The sequence below is a fragment of the Capricornis sumatraensis genome, chromosome 19, assembly GCF_032405125.1.
Source record: "Capricornis sumatraensis isolate serow.1 chromosome 19, serow.2, whole genome shotgun sequence".
NCBI classification, from domain to species: Eukaryota; Metazoa; Chordata; class Mammalia; order Artiodactyla; family Bovidae; genus Capricornis; species Capricornis sumatraensis.
Window position 1 is genome coordinate 26,270,498 of NC_091087.1, and position 18,230 is coordinate 26,288,727.

The 18,230-nt window shown below is 45.8% G+C and overlaps 1 protein-coding gene across 1 annotated transcript in view; it reads left to right on the forward strand.

Annotated features, from left to right (window-relative positions):
* Positions 1 to 18,230, forward strand: part of ABHD2 (abhydrolase domain containing 2, acylglycerol lipase) — a 108,301-nt gene that overhangs the window by 15,289 nt on the left and 74,782 nt on the right. Inside the window, exons 2-3 of the mRNA XM_068991145.1 lie at positions 13,146 to 13,249; positions 16,243 to 16,442. Coding sequence (XP_068847246.1) covers positions 16,249 to 16,442 — 194 coding nt within the window. The 5' untranslated portion in view covers positions 13,146 to 13,249; positions 16,243 to 16,248. The remainder of the gene's footprint in view (positions 1 to 13,145; positions 13,250 to 16,242; positions 16,443 to 18,230) is intronic.

Below are 18,230 nucleotides of genomic sequence, written 5' to 3' on the forward strand. Positions count from 1 at the left end.
CAGAACCGATGGCAGAGGCTGGGTAGGGGCTCCCTGGAGGCTTGTGCAGCCCCAGAAGGGTGACTGTCTCGAGATACCCTGTCCTTCATTTTTAGCCTAAAGGCCTGAGTGTGAGTCAGTGCTTCCTATGGGTCTCCATTTAGCTGGTGGATTTTGTCTTCAGGGACTTGGGCACTTGTCTCTGTGGAATCCATGTGATCTTTAAGCATACTGCTCCAAGCCTGCAGGAGATCCTGTGTCTAGTCCCAGAGGCCGAGGTATATATTAATAAAACAGAAGTAAGTAAAGCATGCCTTATACTGCATACCCTTGCCCCTAGAACCTTCTCTCCCTCTTGGAAGGACAGGGAGCCCAGAACCTTTCTTGCTTTCTAGGCCAAGCCCTGGGGGGAGCTACTGTTCTCACTACTGGCAGAAAGCTGAGCACCAAAGAATTGATGCTTTTGAACTGTGGTGTTGGAGAAGACTCTTGAGAGTCCCTTGGACAGCAAGGAGATCAAACCAGTCAATCCTAAAGGAAATCAACCCTGAATATTCATTGGAAGGACTGATGCTGAAGCTGAAGCTCCAGTACTTTGGCCAGCTAATGCGAAGAAGTGACTCATTGGAAAATACCCTGATGCTGGGAAAGATTGAGGGCAGGAGGAGAAGGGGCGATCAAGGGTGACATGGTTGGATGGCATCACCAACTCAATGGACATGAGTTTGAGCAAACTCTGGGAGATGGTGAAGGACGGGGAAGCCTGGCGTGCTGCAGTCCTTGGAGTCGCAAAGACTGAGCGACTGAGCAACAACAATGGGCAGAATTCATCATCAGAGCCCAGAGCTGGGAGAGGCCAGGAGTGGATGAGCCCAGCCTGGCCCTGTGGCCATGCGAGTGGGCAGAAGTGTCTCATCCTAGGGGAGGGGCAAGGGGCTTGACCTGTGGGTTGGTTCTCCTCACAGACCTACTTCTTGCTGCCTGCGTGGTGACAGGCAAGCGTGAGGATTATAAAGGGCCGCACGGTGTCGTCATGTTCCTATTACAGGTTCAAAGTGTGTGTCTTAGCCAAGTACTGTGCACCAATCTGGCTCTGGGGCCTTTGGGACAGAATGCTCAGGAATGGGGACTCCCGATTATTTTTATTTTCTCATTAACTGAAGGTGGCTGTAAGTGCTTTGTATTGCAGGCCTGGGTGAAACTTTCTTCTCTGTTTTAGTGAGTTCCCTGGGGTCAATGATTCTTCTTCTTCTTTTTTTAAATAAGTTAGAACCTAGAGTTTCTTTTTAAATAAATATTTATTTATTTGGCTGCGTTGGGTCTTAGTTGCAGCATGTGGGATCTTTCTTTGGCAGCACACAGGTTCTCCAATTGTGGCATGCAGGTTTACCTGTTCCGTAGCATGTGGGGTCTTAGTCCCCTGACCAGGGAACAAACCCACGTTCCCTGCATTGCAGGGGCAGATTCTTAACCACTGGACCACCAGGGAAGCCCCAGGGTCAGTCACTGTTCAGCCAAGGGCTTTGCCAGGCACTAGGTCTTGCCCTCCCACCCCATCCCTAGTTTCCTCCATCTAGAAGCTTGTTTGCTGGGTGGGATCTTTGCCGTTCCCATCACATGCCATGGAAGTTTCTTCTGTTTAATAAATCTGGAGATGCCCTTCTCTTCAGTTGCACCTATCTCTTAAAAATTCCAGGGACTTCCCTGGTGGTCCAGTGGTTAAGACTTCACCCTCCAAAGCAGGGGTCGATCCCAGGTCAGGGAGCTAAGATCCTACATGCTTCCTGGCCAAAACATAAAATAAAAGCAGTGTTACAACAAATGCAATAAAGACTTTAAAAATGGTTCACTTCAAAAAAATCTTTAAAAAAATTCCAGTGTACTAGGCAGTTGGGTTTGTTGGTTTCTGATAAACTGAGGTTTTCTTTTGATATTACAGACTTGAATTACGGTATATGTTGTTTTTTTTTTAAGTGTTTTAAAAATTATTTATTTATTTAAACTGCACTGGCTCTATGTTGCTGTGCATGGGTTTTCTCTAGTTGCAATGTGAGGCTTCTCATTGCAGTGACTTCTCTTGTCACGGTCTCTAAGACTCTTGGGCTTTAGTTGTTGTGGCATATGGGCTTAGTTGCCCCATGGCATGAGGGATCTTCCTGGACCAGGGATCGAACCTGTGTCCCTTGCATTGGCAGGGAGATTCTTAACCACTGGACCACCAATGATGTCCCACAGTATATGTTTTTAAATACAGTGTTGGAGTTACCAAATCTCTCCATTAAAATGCCTGTCATATTAGAAAACTATTGGATCTCCGTAGAGGAGACCCCTGGGTTTGAATTTTGGGTTTGTCCTCAGGTTGGCATTGAATGATTTCTTGACTGTAGAGAAAACAATTTTTCTGTAATTTCATTAAGTGCTTTACTCATTGTCTTCCAATAGAAAGTTCTACTCTTTGAGGAAGGCTATTTGCTAATGGGAGAGGCCAGCTCCCTTTCGGTACTTTAGTAAATGCATGTAAAAGGGCTCTAATCAATGTGCCTGCTTAACTGGTGACACAGTCTCCAGCTATTTTTGGTTTCAGTTCAGTTCAGTTCAGTTCAGTCGCTCAGTCATGTCCGACTCTTTGCGACCCCATGAATCGCAGTACACCAGGCCTCCCTGTCCATCACCAACTACCTGAGTTCACTCAGATTCACGTCCACTGAGTCAGTGATGCCATCCAGCCATCTCATCCTCTATCGTCCCCTTTTCCTCCTGCCCCCAATCCCTCCCAGCATCAAAGTCTTTTCCAATGAGTCAACTCTTCGCATGAGGTGGCCACAGTACTGGAGTTTCAGCTTTAGCATCATTCCTTCCAAAGAAATCCCAGGGCTGATCTCCTTCAGAATGGACTGGTTGGATCTCCTTGCAGTCCAAGGGACTCTCAAGAGTCTTCTCCAGCACCACAGTTCAGAAGCACCAATTCTTCAGTGTTCTGCCTTCTTCACAGTCCAAAGCTCACATCCATACATGACCACTGGAAAAACCATAGCCTTGACTAGATGGACCTTTGTTGGCAAAGTAATGTCTCAGCTTTTGAATATGCTATCTGGGTTGGTCATAACTTTTCTTCCAAGGAGTAAGCGTCTTTTAATTTCATGGCTGCAGTCACCATCTGCAGTGATTTTGGAGCCCCCCAGAATAAAGTCTGACACTGTTTCCACTGTTTCCCCATCTATTTCCCATGAAGTGATGGGACCGGATGCCGTGATCTTTGTTTTCTGAATGTTGAGTTTTAAGCCAACTTTTTCACTCTCCTCTTTCACTTTGATCAAGAGACTTTTTAGTTCCTCTTCACTTTCTGCCATAAGGGTGGTGTCATCTGCATATCTGAGGTTATTGATATTTCTCCCGGCAATCTTGATTCCAGCTTGTGCTTCTTCCAGTCCAGCGTTTCTCATGATGTACTCTGCATAGAAGTTAAATAAACAGGGTGACAATATACAGCCTTGACGTACTTTCTTTTGTGAAACCTATGGGTTAGTAGTCACTCCTGATACTTAAGCACAAGGTTCACACTTTCTCTCATAGGATGACTTTGCTCTTACTAGACACTTGTAGGACACCTTCTGAAATTGCAGCAGGATGAATGCATGAGCTTATGACTTTGTGGAAGTATATGGTTAAACGAAACATCACTTTGGGTGAGTTTTCACAAAAAGGCAATTTCAAGCTCTCCATTTTGAACGCAACTGAGAGTGAGGTTAGCCTAAATGTATTTAATCATTTGGAAATCCCCTTCTCTTTGCCAAATTGCATGTGACTCAGAGCATTCCCTTCCCCTCATAGGACCTGATTTGTGAGGAACTAGCAATTGGATCTTCCTGCCACCACCCACACCCCAGCACCATAACCTGGTCCCAGGCCGCCAGAGCTGGTCCCTGGTTTGATATGCTGAAGGAAAGGGCCTGGGTACTCAATGCTTAGTGTTCAGAAATCAATCAATTAATTAATCAATGCGTCTTGGCATATCTGGAAAATACAGTTACCCCTGTCATTGCCAGGGTTCTCCATCAATTTGAGGCTTGAGGTGGTGGCAGTGGTGAGAGGCGGAATTTCAAAACCGGGTTACCCTGAAGACTCAGCCCACAGAACTCTCCCTGGGAGGAGGACACACAGGATTGGAACAGCCTGGCTGTGCTGAGAGGCAATTCTCTGAGCTGCTGGCCGAGGCACTGACCCAGAGAATTGAAATCTCACTGTGAGATCAGAATGGGGCCGAAAGCAGCTCGGGTTATCAAGCGTGCACACCTCTGGGTTGACTAGGACACACTTCAGAACCTTCCGTCTCAGGCCTGAGTCACTGAGCACTTAACAAGTGCAGAGAAACAGCTCCCAAGGGGTGGCCAGGCTTTGTCCCAGCAAATCTGCTCTGCGCATGTTTCCCCCCTTCTGTGTGATTGTGTGTGGTGTGTACAACAGCCCCAATTTCCTTAGTTAAATGGCAGATAAAGTAGGGAGAAACTGGCCCTTTTCCTCCCTGCTTTTTCCTCAAATATGTCATATTGCCTCCATTTAGAGTTGACTACTTTTATCTAAGGGCTTCCCAGGTGGCTCAGTGGTAAAGAATCTGCCTGCCAATGCAGGAGACACAGTTTAATCCCTGATCCAGGAAGATCCCCTGGAGAAGGAAATGGCAATGCACTCCACTATTCTTGCCTGGGAAATCCCATGGACAGAGGAGCCTGGCGGGCTCCAGTCCTTGGGGTCACAAAGAGTTGGACTGAACATAGCGACTGAACAACTTTTTTCTAAGTTGTCACCAAAAGGTGGACAGATTAGAATGACCTGACCACCATGTGATATGGCCCTTGCCTTCTCATATACTACTCACAGGGCCTTTTGGAGGAAGCAAGCCTGCCCCAGGCTTACTGTGCTGGCGTGGGGTTTTATTTCAAGGCGTTGAAGAGGTTTGCTATGAAAGCCGAGCAAGAGTAGATTTACAGGCAGGAAGGAGGTGCAGTTGGAGGAATGGTCTCTGTGGGAAAGGAGAGGTCCCTTGGCAGGAGAGAGGGCGTATGTGTCAGAAGCAGAGGTCCAGGCTGTGGACTGCTAGACCCTTTCAGCATAAATGAAAATGCACCTTGGAACTGTTCATGAACCTTGGTGATGAACATTTACTATCCAGCGATTTATTAAATGTGTAACACGATTCTGCCTTAGAAGAATTGAAATTGTGTCCTGGGATTAATTTGAAACTTGTTGGAAGAGCCCAGGCAGTGGATCCACTAGTTATTTCATTGTTGATGAGGCCTCTGTGTCAGTTGGGAAAAGAGCATCTTTCGTGGTACTTGCTACCTGTCAGATTAGCATTTACTAAGGCGAGATAGAGGAGAGTTTAATGGTGGTGATGGGGTAGCTAATATTTGGGGTTCATTTACTGTATACTGACTTTCCTGGTGGTTCATTTGGTAGTTCAGAATCTACCTGCCCATGCAGGAGACCCAGGTTCAATCCCTGGGTCTGCAAAATCCCCTGGAGAAGGAAATGGCAACTCACTCCAGTATTCTTGCTTGGGAAATCCCATGGACAGAGGAGCCTGGTGGGCTACAGTCCATGAGGTTGCAAAGAGTTGGACACGACTGACACTTAACTTACTGTGTGTCAGGGACTGATTTAAAATTAACAGCTTTGGTTTGCAGACAAGGCCCACAGGAGGGAAGAAATGTGGCCCAAAGACAAACACCAGACCTGGGAGGGTCAGGGTTTGACACTGGGTCACCTTACTCCAGGGAATGAACCTAAGCATTATCTGCTTCAACCAGACTGGATTTGAAAGAGAGAAATCCTTTAAGAGTTTGGTTTCGTTCTCCTTGAGGTGTATTTGACGCGGGACCCATGTCTGTGTTGAAGTTTGCTCATCAGGTCCTTTGGATGGCAAGGAAAAGGGAGCCCTCCATTCCCAGCCTGTGATATTTCGTCTCTGGGCTCCCTCACTTCACTTCCCTAGAACAGAAGAGGAAAGGATGGTCCTAACAGCTGAATCTCAGAGGCAATGAGGCCAAGCCAGTGAACACTTGGGCCCAGAGTACAATTTGTCGTGTGTTATGCAAGTAGCCTGGGAGTATCGTGTTTTTATTATGGTTTGTATCAGTTAGAACTTGTCTGGGTGACTTTGGAAAGAATGTGGCAATGGTTCTCGTCCACCTCTTCAGGACAAGGGTGTGGAACAGCTGAGTCATGAGAGGTGCTTTGGACCTGTTCTGTCACAGTTCTGGGGGTTTGATGTCTTAAATCAGGTGTCAGCAAGGTTCTTTTTTTAAATGAGTTTTTATTTTTTTAGCCCCATGCAGCAAGTGGGATCTTAGTTCCCTGACCAGGAATCGAACCTGTGGCCACTGCATTGGAAGCATGGAGCCCTAACCACTGGACAACCACTTCCCTGTTGCAAGGTTCTGAGAGCCGGCCAGGTTTTTCTTGAGAGCTCTGAGAGAAATCTGTTCCCTCTGCCCCTCCCCTAGCCTCTGGGGATTGCTGGCAATCCTTGGTGTCCTTGGTTCAGAGAGGCATGACCCTCGTGTCTACATCCATCTTCATTCACGTGGCCTGTCCTCTGTGTCCTGTGTCCAGATGCCACTCTTCTTTCATGGACACCAGTTGTGGGGTTAAGGGTCACTTGAACCAGTGTGACTGCACCTTAACTTGATCATATCTGCAAAGACCCTATATTCAAATAAGGTCGCATTCACAGTTTCCTGGTGGCTGTGGATTTTGGGGCAACGGTGTTCACCCCATTATTACCAGCCATTGAGTCTTCTACGTGTGCGGTCTCTGCTTGGTGCTTTTCTCCTTTTCTTCAGTGTAAGTTTTAGGTTTTCAGTAAACGTTAGTATTCCAAGGCTGAAACCCCACTCATGGAGTTGGAATGAATAGGATGGAATTATTGGCGTAAATGGCACAGCTGAAAATATATTACTGTTTAACTTTTTTGCAGGAAGAACAGAGGCCCTGAGGGTTGTTAGTTCTTATGAGTTTCATTGTTTAATGGTCCACAAAGTAGACTGAAAACAGGGCTGTCTCCTGTTACCGAGCACAGAGAGAGTGTTTCCTGTGCTCTGAAGCCAAGGACTGCGACTCTGTCCCTCAGAATCTCAGAAATTTTGAGCTGAGAGAGACTGTTGGCATCATCAACTTCTAATCTAGTCCTCTCCTTTTACAAATGAGTTCTTTAGGGCCCAGCAAGGTTAAGTGACTTCTTCAAGGTCACCAGCTAAGAAGAAGGGGCAGAGCAAGCACAAAGACCCAGGTCCCAGACTGGGACATCTCTCCTGGAATCTGTGCCTCCATCTGAAAATAACGCCCTTCGTCATGGGGGAGCAGTGAGAAGCAGAGGCCCTCGCACCGGTGGTGATGGAGGTGCCCCAGCGTGTCTTAGAGACCAAAGACGATACTGAAAGTTCTTTTCCTGTTGAGCCTTCGGCAACACCTTGGATTACTTTTTAAATGTCAAGACGACAGATGGAATTTTAACTATCATTTACAGCACCAAAATCCCACTCATAAAAAGACTGTGTTAGGGGACCTCCCTAACAGTCCAGTGGTTAGGACACCAAGCTTCCACTGCAGGGGGCATGGGCTCCATCCCTGGTCAAGAAACTAAGATCCCAGATGATGTGTGGCGCAGCCAAAAAAAAATAGAAAAAAAAAAAAAAAAGACTGTGGTGGGAGCAGAGAAATGTGGGGCTTGGAGTGAAGGGAGCACTGATCAGGTGCACCCGTAGGTGGGGTGGGGAAGGGAAAATGTCTGCTTTCCGTCTAATGCTTACTCAGCCCTAGGCTGCCAGAGGTCCATGGTAACTGAATTTCACTTGCCCAGAAAGGGACAGGGGACACACAAAAAGTACGTATGTGTTTAGTCGTGTCCTACTCTTTGCGAGCCCATGGGCTGCAGCCCACCAGGCTCCTCTGTCCATGGGATTTCCCAGGCAAGAATACTGGAGTAGGTTGCCATTTCCTCCTCCAGGGGATTCTCCCAACCCAGAGATCGAACCCGTGTCTCCTGTGTCTGCTGCATTGCGGACCAATTCTTTACCCCCTGAGCCATCGGGGAAGCCACCAAAAGTTCACTAGAAGCTAAGTTTGATATGGCTGAGACAAGTGCAGAATATTAATTTTTAGTGGCAGGTCGAACTTAGAAAGAAGACCATAAAATAAAATGCAGTGAGAGAAATGAACATGAATATCAAAGAGTTAGTCCACAACTGCCAGTTAATTCCTGGTTTAATGTATACAGTGCACATGTACGTATGCACACACATAAAGAATCTCCCTCACACAGACTTACACACACACTTCTTCTAAATCTACACTTCACTAAGGCCCAGTTCTAATTCTAGCTGCGCCATAAGTCCTTTCCCCACGTATTTTTTTTTTCCTGGACTACTTATTCTTGTCCCCAAGTTTCTAAAGTCAGTGTAGCCCAAATGCAGACTTCTTTACCCCCCAGCTAAAATGAGAATTCTATTTGATTGTGGTTCTACACAATGCTTAGCACAGTTCCAGGCACACCGTACGTAGGTCCTCAGGTCTTTAAGTCCACTGAAGTTCAAGGAAGGTGGCCCTAGCCATGTACAGTAGAACCACCCTGGTTCTCAGAGCTTCAGCTCAAGGCTCCGCATTTGGACCATAATAATTAGAAACCTCTCATAGGATTGCCTTCAGAAATTAAATCCAATTTTAAACCCTTGGTGTTTTTCAAGGGTTGAGGAAATTAATTCTCTACTGCATTTGCTATTAAAAAATCTTGTAGGAGGGCATTGCCTGTCACATTACTCAAGGTCCCCTTATGTAAAGTCTTGAAGAATTTTTTTTTTTTTTAATAAATTTGTGCCAGAAAAATCCCTCTTTTCTCTGAGTGTCTTCCTGGGAGATAAGAGTGTAACATATGTGCATTTTGGAGACTCTCAAGTCTAGCTAGGTTTCCCTTTTCCCCCTGGCAGTCAGAAAGCTCAGATACAGTCTAGACTTAGTCACATGCTCAGTTTTATATATCTTGACGTAGGTATTTTCCTTGTTCAGGATTTCTTTTCTTTTTAGATTTTGTTCATTGCCATTTTGAAGCTATTTTTGGTAATAAAAGAAATTGTAGTCATTATGAATTTTGGAAAAGAGAGAGAAAAGTTTGCCTATGTTTTAATAATAACCCAGCCAGGGTAACATCCATGAAGATTTAGGGAGACAGTAATTCCTCCTGTGCAATTAGAAATTACAGACTGAGAGAGTCTAGAAATAACAGTGGTTGAAACGTGCAAGGGTTTATTTTCTCACAGAAAAGAAATCCTGAGGTAGGCAGTCTAAGTCTGATGTGGTGGCTCCATGGAATCATCAGGGACCCCGGCCTCTGTCTTTCTCCTCTGCTGTCCTCTCAGTGTGGCTCCTGGAGTGACCTCATGGTCCCTTCATGGCCCAGGATGGCTGTCGGAGTTGCAGCCCTCTTGCCTGCATTCCAGGGAGGCAGGGAGGGAAAAAGGCAGAACAGTAAATGTCCTGCCTTTCTAGGCATCTCCCCAGAAAGCAGACCAGCCCCTTCAGAACAGGCCCACATTTAGTCACCTGGACTCTCCTACCTACAACATAAGTTGGAATCTGTAATTGTTTTTTTCTAGCTAGGCACATTTTCTAGGTTTCTGTTCCGAAGAAAGCAGAGACTTCTTTTGTTCTTTTTTCTTCCGGGCACTCCACAGGGCATATGGGATCTTAGTTCCCTGACCAGGGATTGAACCTATGTCCCCTGCTTTAGAAGCATGGAGTCTTAACCACTGGACTGACATGACAGGGAAGTCCTGGGACTTACTGGGAAGCACTCAGCAGTTAACTGCATTTCTGAATCTTTCTCTGTGCACGTGCATCCAGTATTCATTTGAAGCTATCTCAAATACTTTGTGGAAAGAGTAAAACTGCAGGAGGCTTCCCTGGTGGTCAAACGACTTAAGACTCTGTGCTCCTGATGCAGGAGGCTCGGGTTCAATCCCCGATAAGGGAACTAGATCCCACATACTACAACTAACAGTTCACTTGTCCCAGCTAAGTGTTCTTTTGTCTTAACTAAAGATCCTACATTAAAAAAAAAAACAAAAACACATGCCACAACTAAAACCCAGTACAGCCAAATAAATAAATTAAAAAAAATATGCCTTTCCATAATTCTTTTGTATTAACTTATCATTTATACATATACTGATAGTGTATGTTTTGAATATTCAATCAACATAGACTTATTCAGGGCTAGTAGGGACCTTGGTCTTCCCTGGTGGCTCAATGATAAAGAATCTGCCTGCTAGTGCAAGAAATGAGAGTTTAATCCTTGGATGAGGAAGATCTCCTGGAGAAGGAAATGGCAACCTACTCCAATATTCTTGCCTAGAGAATCCCATGGACAGAGGAGCCTGGTGAGGGCTACAGTCCTTAGCATCGCAAAGAACTGGACATGACTCAGTTACTAAACAACAACAACCCTTTCCTCAAGGGTTGCATATTCGGATGCCTATAGCAACCATTCAGGTACCATCAGTGATTAAGGAGGTCAAAGATCATTGTTGAGGACCATGTGGGAACGGTGGCCACCTGGAGAGAGCACACTCTGTCTAGAGGGTCAGCCCCACTCAACTCCACTCATTGCTGCCATGTGAGAATGCTGCATCAGTTTCCCAAACCTTTGGATTTTTTTTTTTCTTCTCAAGAGAAACCAGAGATTCAGATTTTTATCTGCAAACTCATGGTGTTTATAACTTTGTTCAGTTCAGTTCAGTCGCTTAGTCGTATCCGACTCTTAGTGACCCCATGAATCGCAGCACGCCAGGCCTCCCTGTCCATCACCAACTCCCAAAGTTCACTCAAACTCACATCCACCGAGTCTGTGATGCCATCCAGCCATCTCATCCTCTGTTGTACCCTTCTCCTCCTGCCCCCAATCCCTCCTAGCATCAGAGTCTTTTCCAATGAGTCAACTCTTTGCATGAGGTGGCCAAAGTACTGGAGTTTCAACTTTAGCATCATTCCTTCCAAAGAACACCCAGGGCTGATCTCCTTTAGGATGGACTGATTGGATCTCCTTGCAGTCCAAGGGACTCTCAAGAGTCTTCTCCAGCACCACAGTTCAGAAGCACCAATTCTTCAGTGTTCTGCCTTCTTCACAGTCCAACTCTCACATCCATACATGACCACTGGAAAAACCATAGCCTTGACTAGACGGACCTTTGTTGGCAAAGTAATGTTTCTGCTTTTGAATATGCTATCTGGGTTGGTCATAACTTTTCTTCCAAGGAGTAAGCGTCTTTTAATTTCATGGCTGCAGTCACCATCTGCAGTGATTTTAGAGCCCCCCAAAATAAAGTATGACACTGCTTCCACTGTTTCCCCATCTATTTCCCATGAAGTGATGGGACCAACTTAGCAGCTAATAAATTCAATTAAAAAAACATGCCAACCAAATGCAGTGCCATCCCATGGGTTGCCAGTTTAAGGTCTCTGATCTGGCACATCCCTTGTTTTTTAGTGGACAGCCAAGCCCTGGAAAGGTCAGGTGGCTTGTGATGTGGCTGGAGACATGCTCCTTAGTACCCTGCCCCTGCCCCCCCAACAAAGCCTGGTCCTCTGTGTCTAATTTGTCTCAGAATAGGAAAAAATAATAAATATTTGAATTTGAGCAAGGCTACTGTGAAGGTTAATTGAATCTCCCCTCCAACTGGCTTTCATTTTCTTTTTAAATCATTTCGGTTTGATGGAATCAGAAAAAAACTGGGCTTGAATCCCAGCTCTACTATGTTACAGCTTCATGATTTTTTGCAAGCTTAGTGTCTCATTTGTGTTTTCCTCTACCATCCACTTTCGTTCTTGTTTCTCTTTTTTTTACTTTTCCTCTTTTCAAGTAGCACAGCGTGGTGGTTGAAAACACGCTCTTTGAAGCCTGATATGTATCTTAGTTTCTCTACCTGCTACCTGTGTGACCTTGAGCAAGTCACTCAAGTTTTCCATGGCTCAGTTTCCTCATCGGTTGTCGTTGTTCAGTCGCTCAGTCATGTCCGACTCTGTAACCTCATGGACTGTGGCACGCCAGGCTTCCCTGTCTTTTACCATCTCCCAGAGCTTGCTCAAACTCATGTCCATTGAGTCGGTGAAGCCACCCAACCATCTCCTCCTCTGTTGCCCCCTTCTCCTCCTGCCTTCAGTCTTTCCCAGCATCAGGGTCTTTTCCAGTGAGTCAGCTCTTCCCATCAGGTGGCCAAAGTATTGGAGCTTCAGCTTCAGCATCAGTCTTCCAATGAATATTCAGGGTTGATTTCCTTTAGGATTGACTGATTGGATCTCCTTGCAGTCCAAGGGACTCTCAAGAGTCCTCTCATCTGTAAAATGGAATAATAATAGTACCTACCTCAGAGGTACTCTTAAAAGCATCAGGACGCGTTTTACATGAAATATAAGGGGAGCTCTGTAAACACTGCTGTCTCTCCCCCTCCCCGTTTCTCTTTTTGTTTCCTCTGCTGCTTTGGAAGCCATGGGTCTTTAGCCCAGAGGGCCCAGCTCTGGTTCCCCATCTCACAGTGAGCGCTTTCAGCCCTGAATGGCCCAGCACAGCCAGCCTCCAGCCCGCAGTAAGCCCCAGATCTGGCAGGTGCTATGGCTCCCCACTCATTACTTTCAGTTCTGTTCCATTTCTGGAACTGCATTTTTGAGCCCATCTGTGCCCTTTTACTTTTCTCAGCTCCTATTTTTTCTGTCATTTCTGTATATTTGGAAGAGATGAAACAAGTCAGCTGCCTGCTATCTCGACCTAAACCCGGCTAAGTTATTTCATCAGTCACACAGAGATGATCCTTGTCGTCGTTGGGTATCTCTGGAAATGATGTTATGAGATAAAGGACAAAAGCAGCATGAGTTTACATTAGCCAGAGTTGTGAACGCAGCAGATAACTCGTCCTGGAAACCACAGAGCCCGCCGGTCTGTGGGTTCACCAAGATTTCCCCCAGCAGGTCTGGCCAAGAGTGCGTCACATATGTTAATTAAAGAAATCGTTTTGGGTTTTTTTTTCTAACGAATTTAAATGCAAAAAACTTAGACTATGCTTATATTTCAATTAAATTGCTTCTTTCTCAACCTGTAAAATGTCACTATCCAATCTTTTCAGCTTTTAGGTTAAATCGAATAAGACATCTGACCTGACCAGCCCAGCTGTTCAACTCTTCTTCAAGATCAATTTGTATTCGCAGCAGAGAAGAACTGGTGACGTAGGTACGTATTGGCGAAACTCTTATTTTTGCTTCTTCTCCCTACCTTCCCAACATTCATAAGTGGTGAGTGAAAGTGGGGGTGGAGGGACTTATTTTATGTTTTTAATTCAATGTGTCTACTCTAGATCAGCCAGAAAACTGGTCAAGCCACTCAGTGCGCCTTCTCCTTTCTTTGCAATTAAGAGGACAAGGAGGATGTCTATTTCAGTTTCATATCACCAGCATCCTGCCAGAAAAACTAGAAATCCTCCTAGGTTTTGGTTTCAGCCCCCTAATCACTACACTTAAAAGTCTCTATGAAAATTAAGACAACACTATTTCAATCAACTGTACTTCAGTAAATAGCAAGCTGTGTCATCTTGGATATTTGTTTCGAGTTGGTTCAACTGGCAGGTGGCCGGGTTTTGGACATATGAGGACAAGGACACAGGTGGGACCACTAGAGCATCTTTGAGTGTGGTGCTGTGTGCTTGCTTAGGTCACAGGCCTCCTGGAGAATCTGATCATATCTGCAAGCCCTCTTCCCAGAAAACTGTACAAACACACACACTTTCACACATAATTTCAGGAAGTTCCCAGAAACCCATAGGGGACCTACGGATCCCAAGTTAAAAGAATCCTTGTTTTAAAGGTTTGGGGAACAGCCTTTGAGAGACATGACCCCAGAAGTTAAGTTTTAAGGAAACCGTCAGCTCATAAAAGGTCAAAGGTTGATGCAGCTGAAAAGTATATTCTGAGGTTCAGCCTTGATTCTAAACCATGCCAAATAAATTAAAAAAAATTATTTTCTTGCCCTGATGGTGAGTTAAGGAACTGGGTTCTTTTTTTTTTTTTTTTCCAACTGGACTATAGTTGATTTACAGCATTGTGTTGGTTTCCCGTGTACAGCAAAGTGATTCCATTATACATATACATACATTCATTATTTTTTAGATTCTTTTCTCATATAGGTTGTCACAGAATGTTGAGTCGTGTTCCCTGAGCTATAAAGTAGATCCTTGTTGGTTATCTTATATATAGTAGTGTGTGTGTGTGTGTGTGTGTGTGTGTGTGTGTGTGTGTGTGTATCCCAAGTTCCTGATTTATCCCTCCCCCACTCACATTTCCCCTTTGGTAACCATCAGTTTGTTTTCAGTATCTGTAAGTCTGCTTCTGTTTTGTAAATAAGTTTATCTGTTTCTTTTAAAAAATTAGATCCCACATATGAGTGATATCATAAGATATTTGTGGGATCTTTGATTGCCTTTCCTCACTCAGTTGGAAGCCCCTGCCAGAGATGGTCTGCCCTGTATTTGCCACAATCGCCTTCATTTTAGCAAAGGGCTTCCAAGACCTCTCTGGCCTGACCATGGGTCTCAGATGAGTTCGTTTGGTTCTGCCCCAAACGCATTTTTGAGAGATCGTTTCGTCCTGCCTCTTTTCTCTGTACTGCTGGCCACTGGGCTTGTCCTGGTGTTTTCAGCAGAGGCTACTTGAAACCATTCCAGGGGAAGCTGTTGCCATAGCGACCTTGGCTGCCAGGAGTTACCATTTTCTTCTTTTTGTTAGCTTGTGGTTTTCCCTGATTTTGAAGGTAACAGCTGATGTTCTGATTTCCTGCAGTGCAGCGAGGAAAAGACTGGATTTTTGTTATTGTTGTTGATGTTTGTTTTTTTTAAAGTTTGGAGGGATATATGTGAGTGTGTGTGTATGTGTTTTGTGTATAAGATAAAGCTACCTGGAAAGATGAAAAACTAGATATGAGTGTATATTTTCCATACTCCAGTTTTTAATTTTGGTCTAGCAGTTGAATGGTGGTCCACTTTTAGCCCAGTTTTGGAGACTAATGACTGTAGGCAGTTGCCTTCAGTAGGGGGAAAAGGTGACCGAGTTCTATTTCATACCGCCTGCGCCTCCCAGGAGTAAAGACCTCTGGGAGCTCAGCTTAGTCTGAACTTGACTCCAGCGCCAGGACTGCCTTCAAGGGAGCAGGTGGCTGAATCAGGTTCTTCCTGCTCTGAAAACAAAGGTGGGGCCCACAGGCATGACAGCCACACCTGGTGGCCACGCAGTCCCATCTCACATCTGTCCAAGGCTGTAAACACGACACCTGATGCACGGCCGGGGCACCAGGTGCAGGTGAAGTCTGAGGAAAGTCAAAGCTGCCTGGTAACAGAAATCAGAGCTAGTCTCCTGGTCCCTCTTGTGCCTTTCCAGCTGGACTTCTTTCTCCTGCTCTCATCAGGTTTTATTTATTTCTTTTTTAAACTTTTGGTCCTGCCACACTGCATGTGGGATCCTAGTTCCTAGACCAGGGAGGTCAGACCTGCACTGCCTATGTTGGAAGGTGGATTCCTAACCACTGGGCCACCAGGGAAGTCCTCTCCTACACTCAGCAGGACGCTATTCTCAGGATTTTCCAGTTTGCCCATCTCAGAAATAAATGTTCATTTGTTGTTTTCAGTTGCTAAGTTGTGTCTGACTCTTTGCGACCCCATGGACTGCAGAACCCAGGCTTCCCTATCCTTCACTATCTCCCAGAGTTTGCTCAAACTCATGTCCATTGAGTCTGTGACACCATCCAACCATTTCATCCTCTGTCACCCCCTTCTCCTCCTGCCCTCAATCTTTCCCAGCATCAGGGTCTTTTTCAGTGAGTCAGCCAAAGAATTGGAGCTTCAGCTTTAGCATCAGTCCTTCCAATGAACATTCAGGGTTGATTTCCTTTAGGATTGACTGGTTTGATTTCCTTGTAGTCCACGGAACTCTCAAGAGTCTTCTTTGGCACCACAGTTTGAAAGCCAACATCCAGCCCAGTTTATCAGTGCTCAGGATTTTTGTGACCTGGGTTGTTGCCAGTTCATTAGCGGCTATAAGGGCACTGATAGGAGTCAGTCAGGGTGGGTTCTGTGGGCCCTTCTGGATTGTCGCCGTTCCCCCACTGACTTTGTCTCTGTGTGGTGAGGTCTTCCCTCTACACATGCTTCTAAACCCACCTGTGCCCCTGCTCCCCAGATCAAGATGAACGCCATGATGGAGACCTCCGAGCTCCCGGCTGTATTTGACGGGGTGAAGCTGGCCGCGGTGGCTGCCGTGCTGTACGTGATTGTCCGGTGTTTGAACCTGAAGAGCCCCACAGCTCCGCCCGACCTCTACTTCCAGGACTCGGGGCTCTCGCGCTTCCTGCTCAAGTCCTGTCCTCTCCTGACCAAAGAGTGAGTAGCCCTCAAACCCACCTGTACCCCTGCCTGCTGATCTGTCTGTCATTACACTGTTCAAAGAAGAACCTTCTCCCCATGGGTCCTCAAGGCATCTATGTGAAGTAGTGTCACTGATGGTAAAATAGCCACCATCTCTGTAGGAGTCTGGCGCTTGAATCCTGGTGGGTAGGGGACGACTCAGATCTTTGTTGCCCGAAGTCATCCTTTCTTCCACAGTGTGGTGTCATCAACCATGTCAAGGACTTTGCAGAAAACTGTTGTCGTTTTTAGGTGGATGCAGAAAACTTGGACAGTATTTTGCGTGTGTGCGGACTCAGTCATGTCCGACTCTGTGTGACCCCATTGACTGTAGCCCACTAGGGTCCTCTGTCTGTGGAATTTTCCAGGCAAGAATACTGGAGTGTGTTGCCCCTTCCTTCTCCAGGGGATCTTCCCAACCCAGAAATCGAACCCGGGTCTCCTGCATTACAGGCAGATTCTTTACCACCTGAGGCCAGTTCTAAGATGGAAGTCTTCCTGACCCCAAATAATTAATGAGAAAAAAAAAGCATAGGTTTCTTGGGTACCTTTGGTCTACCCTATTGAAAAATATACATTAGCTAAGAGAATCCACTCTAAGAGAAGGTTTTCATTCCAGTTCAGTTCAGTTCAGTCTCTCAGTCGTGTCCGACTCTTTACGACCCCATGAACTGCAGCACTCCAGGCCTCCCTGTCCATCACCAACTCCCGGAGTCCACCCAAACCCATGTCCATTGAGTCGGTGATGCCATCCAACCATCTCATCCTCTGTCGTCCCCTTCTCCTCCTGCTCTCTATCTTTCCCAGCATCAGGGTCTTTTCCAATGAGTCAGCTCTTTGCATCAGGTGGCCAAAGTATTGGAGTTTCAGCTTCAACATCAGTCCTTCCAATGAACACCCAGGACTGATCTCCTTTAGGATAGACTGGTTGGATCTCCTTGCAGTCCAAGGGATTCTCAAGAGTCTTCTCCAACACCACAGTTCAAAAGCATCAATTCTTCGGTGTTCAGCTTTCTTTATAGTCCAACTCTCACATCCATACATGACCACTGGAAAAACCATAACCTTGACTAGATGGACCTTTATTGACAAAGTAATGTTTCTGCTTTTTAATATGCTGTCTAGGTTGGTCATAACTTTCCTTCCAAGGAGTAAGCGTCTTTTCATTCCAAGTGAACCAGATTTCCCTGAAGAAGCCCCAGCTCTGTGTTTTGGAGGTGACAGGGGTGAGCACAGCTTCTGACAGAAGTGAAACAGTAGTTGTGAAAGAGACAGAATCTCTGTTCTACACCACACATGCTATTTATTTCCAGGAGACGGATTTGACAGGATCTTCATTGAGGCACGTGGAATCTAGTTCCCTGACCAGGAATCAAACCTGGGCCCTCTGTATTGGGAGCACGGAGTCTTAGCCACTGGACCACCAGGGACGTTCCTGAATGATTCTCTTCAAAGAGCAGATGGGCAGCAGAGACACCTGAGAGTCTGGGCTCTTGCTTTGTCCCCTTCGGTAGTCTAGTTCATTTCCACAGCCAAGAGTAAAGAGCTGTGGGCTATGGGTATTTTGGGTGTCTGTGTACAGTTTGCTTGTTAGTCGTAATGCCGTGACCTTAAAAAGCTGTAATCAAGTTGAAAGAGACTTATAGCTCAGTTATATTGCCTAACACTTGTGACCTGCCATGTACAATATAAATCGCGGTGAACTTGGACCCGTCCCTGCTGAGGGGATTCCACGTCATAGTGGGCTCCACAACTATGATCAAG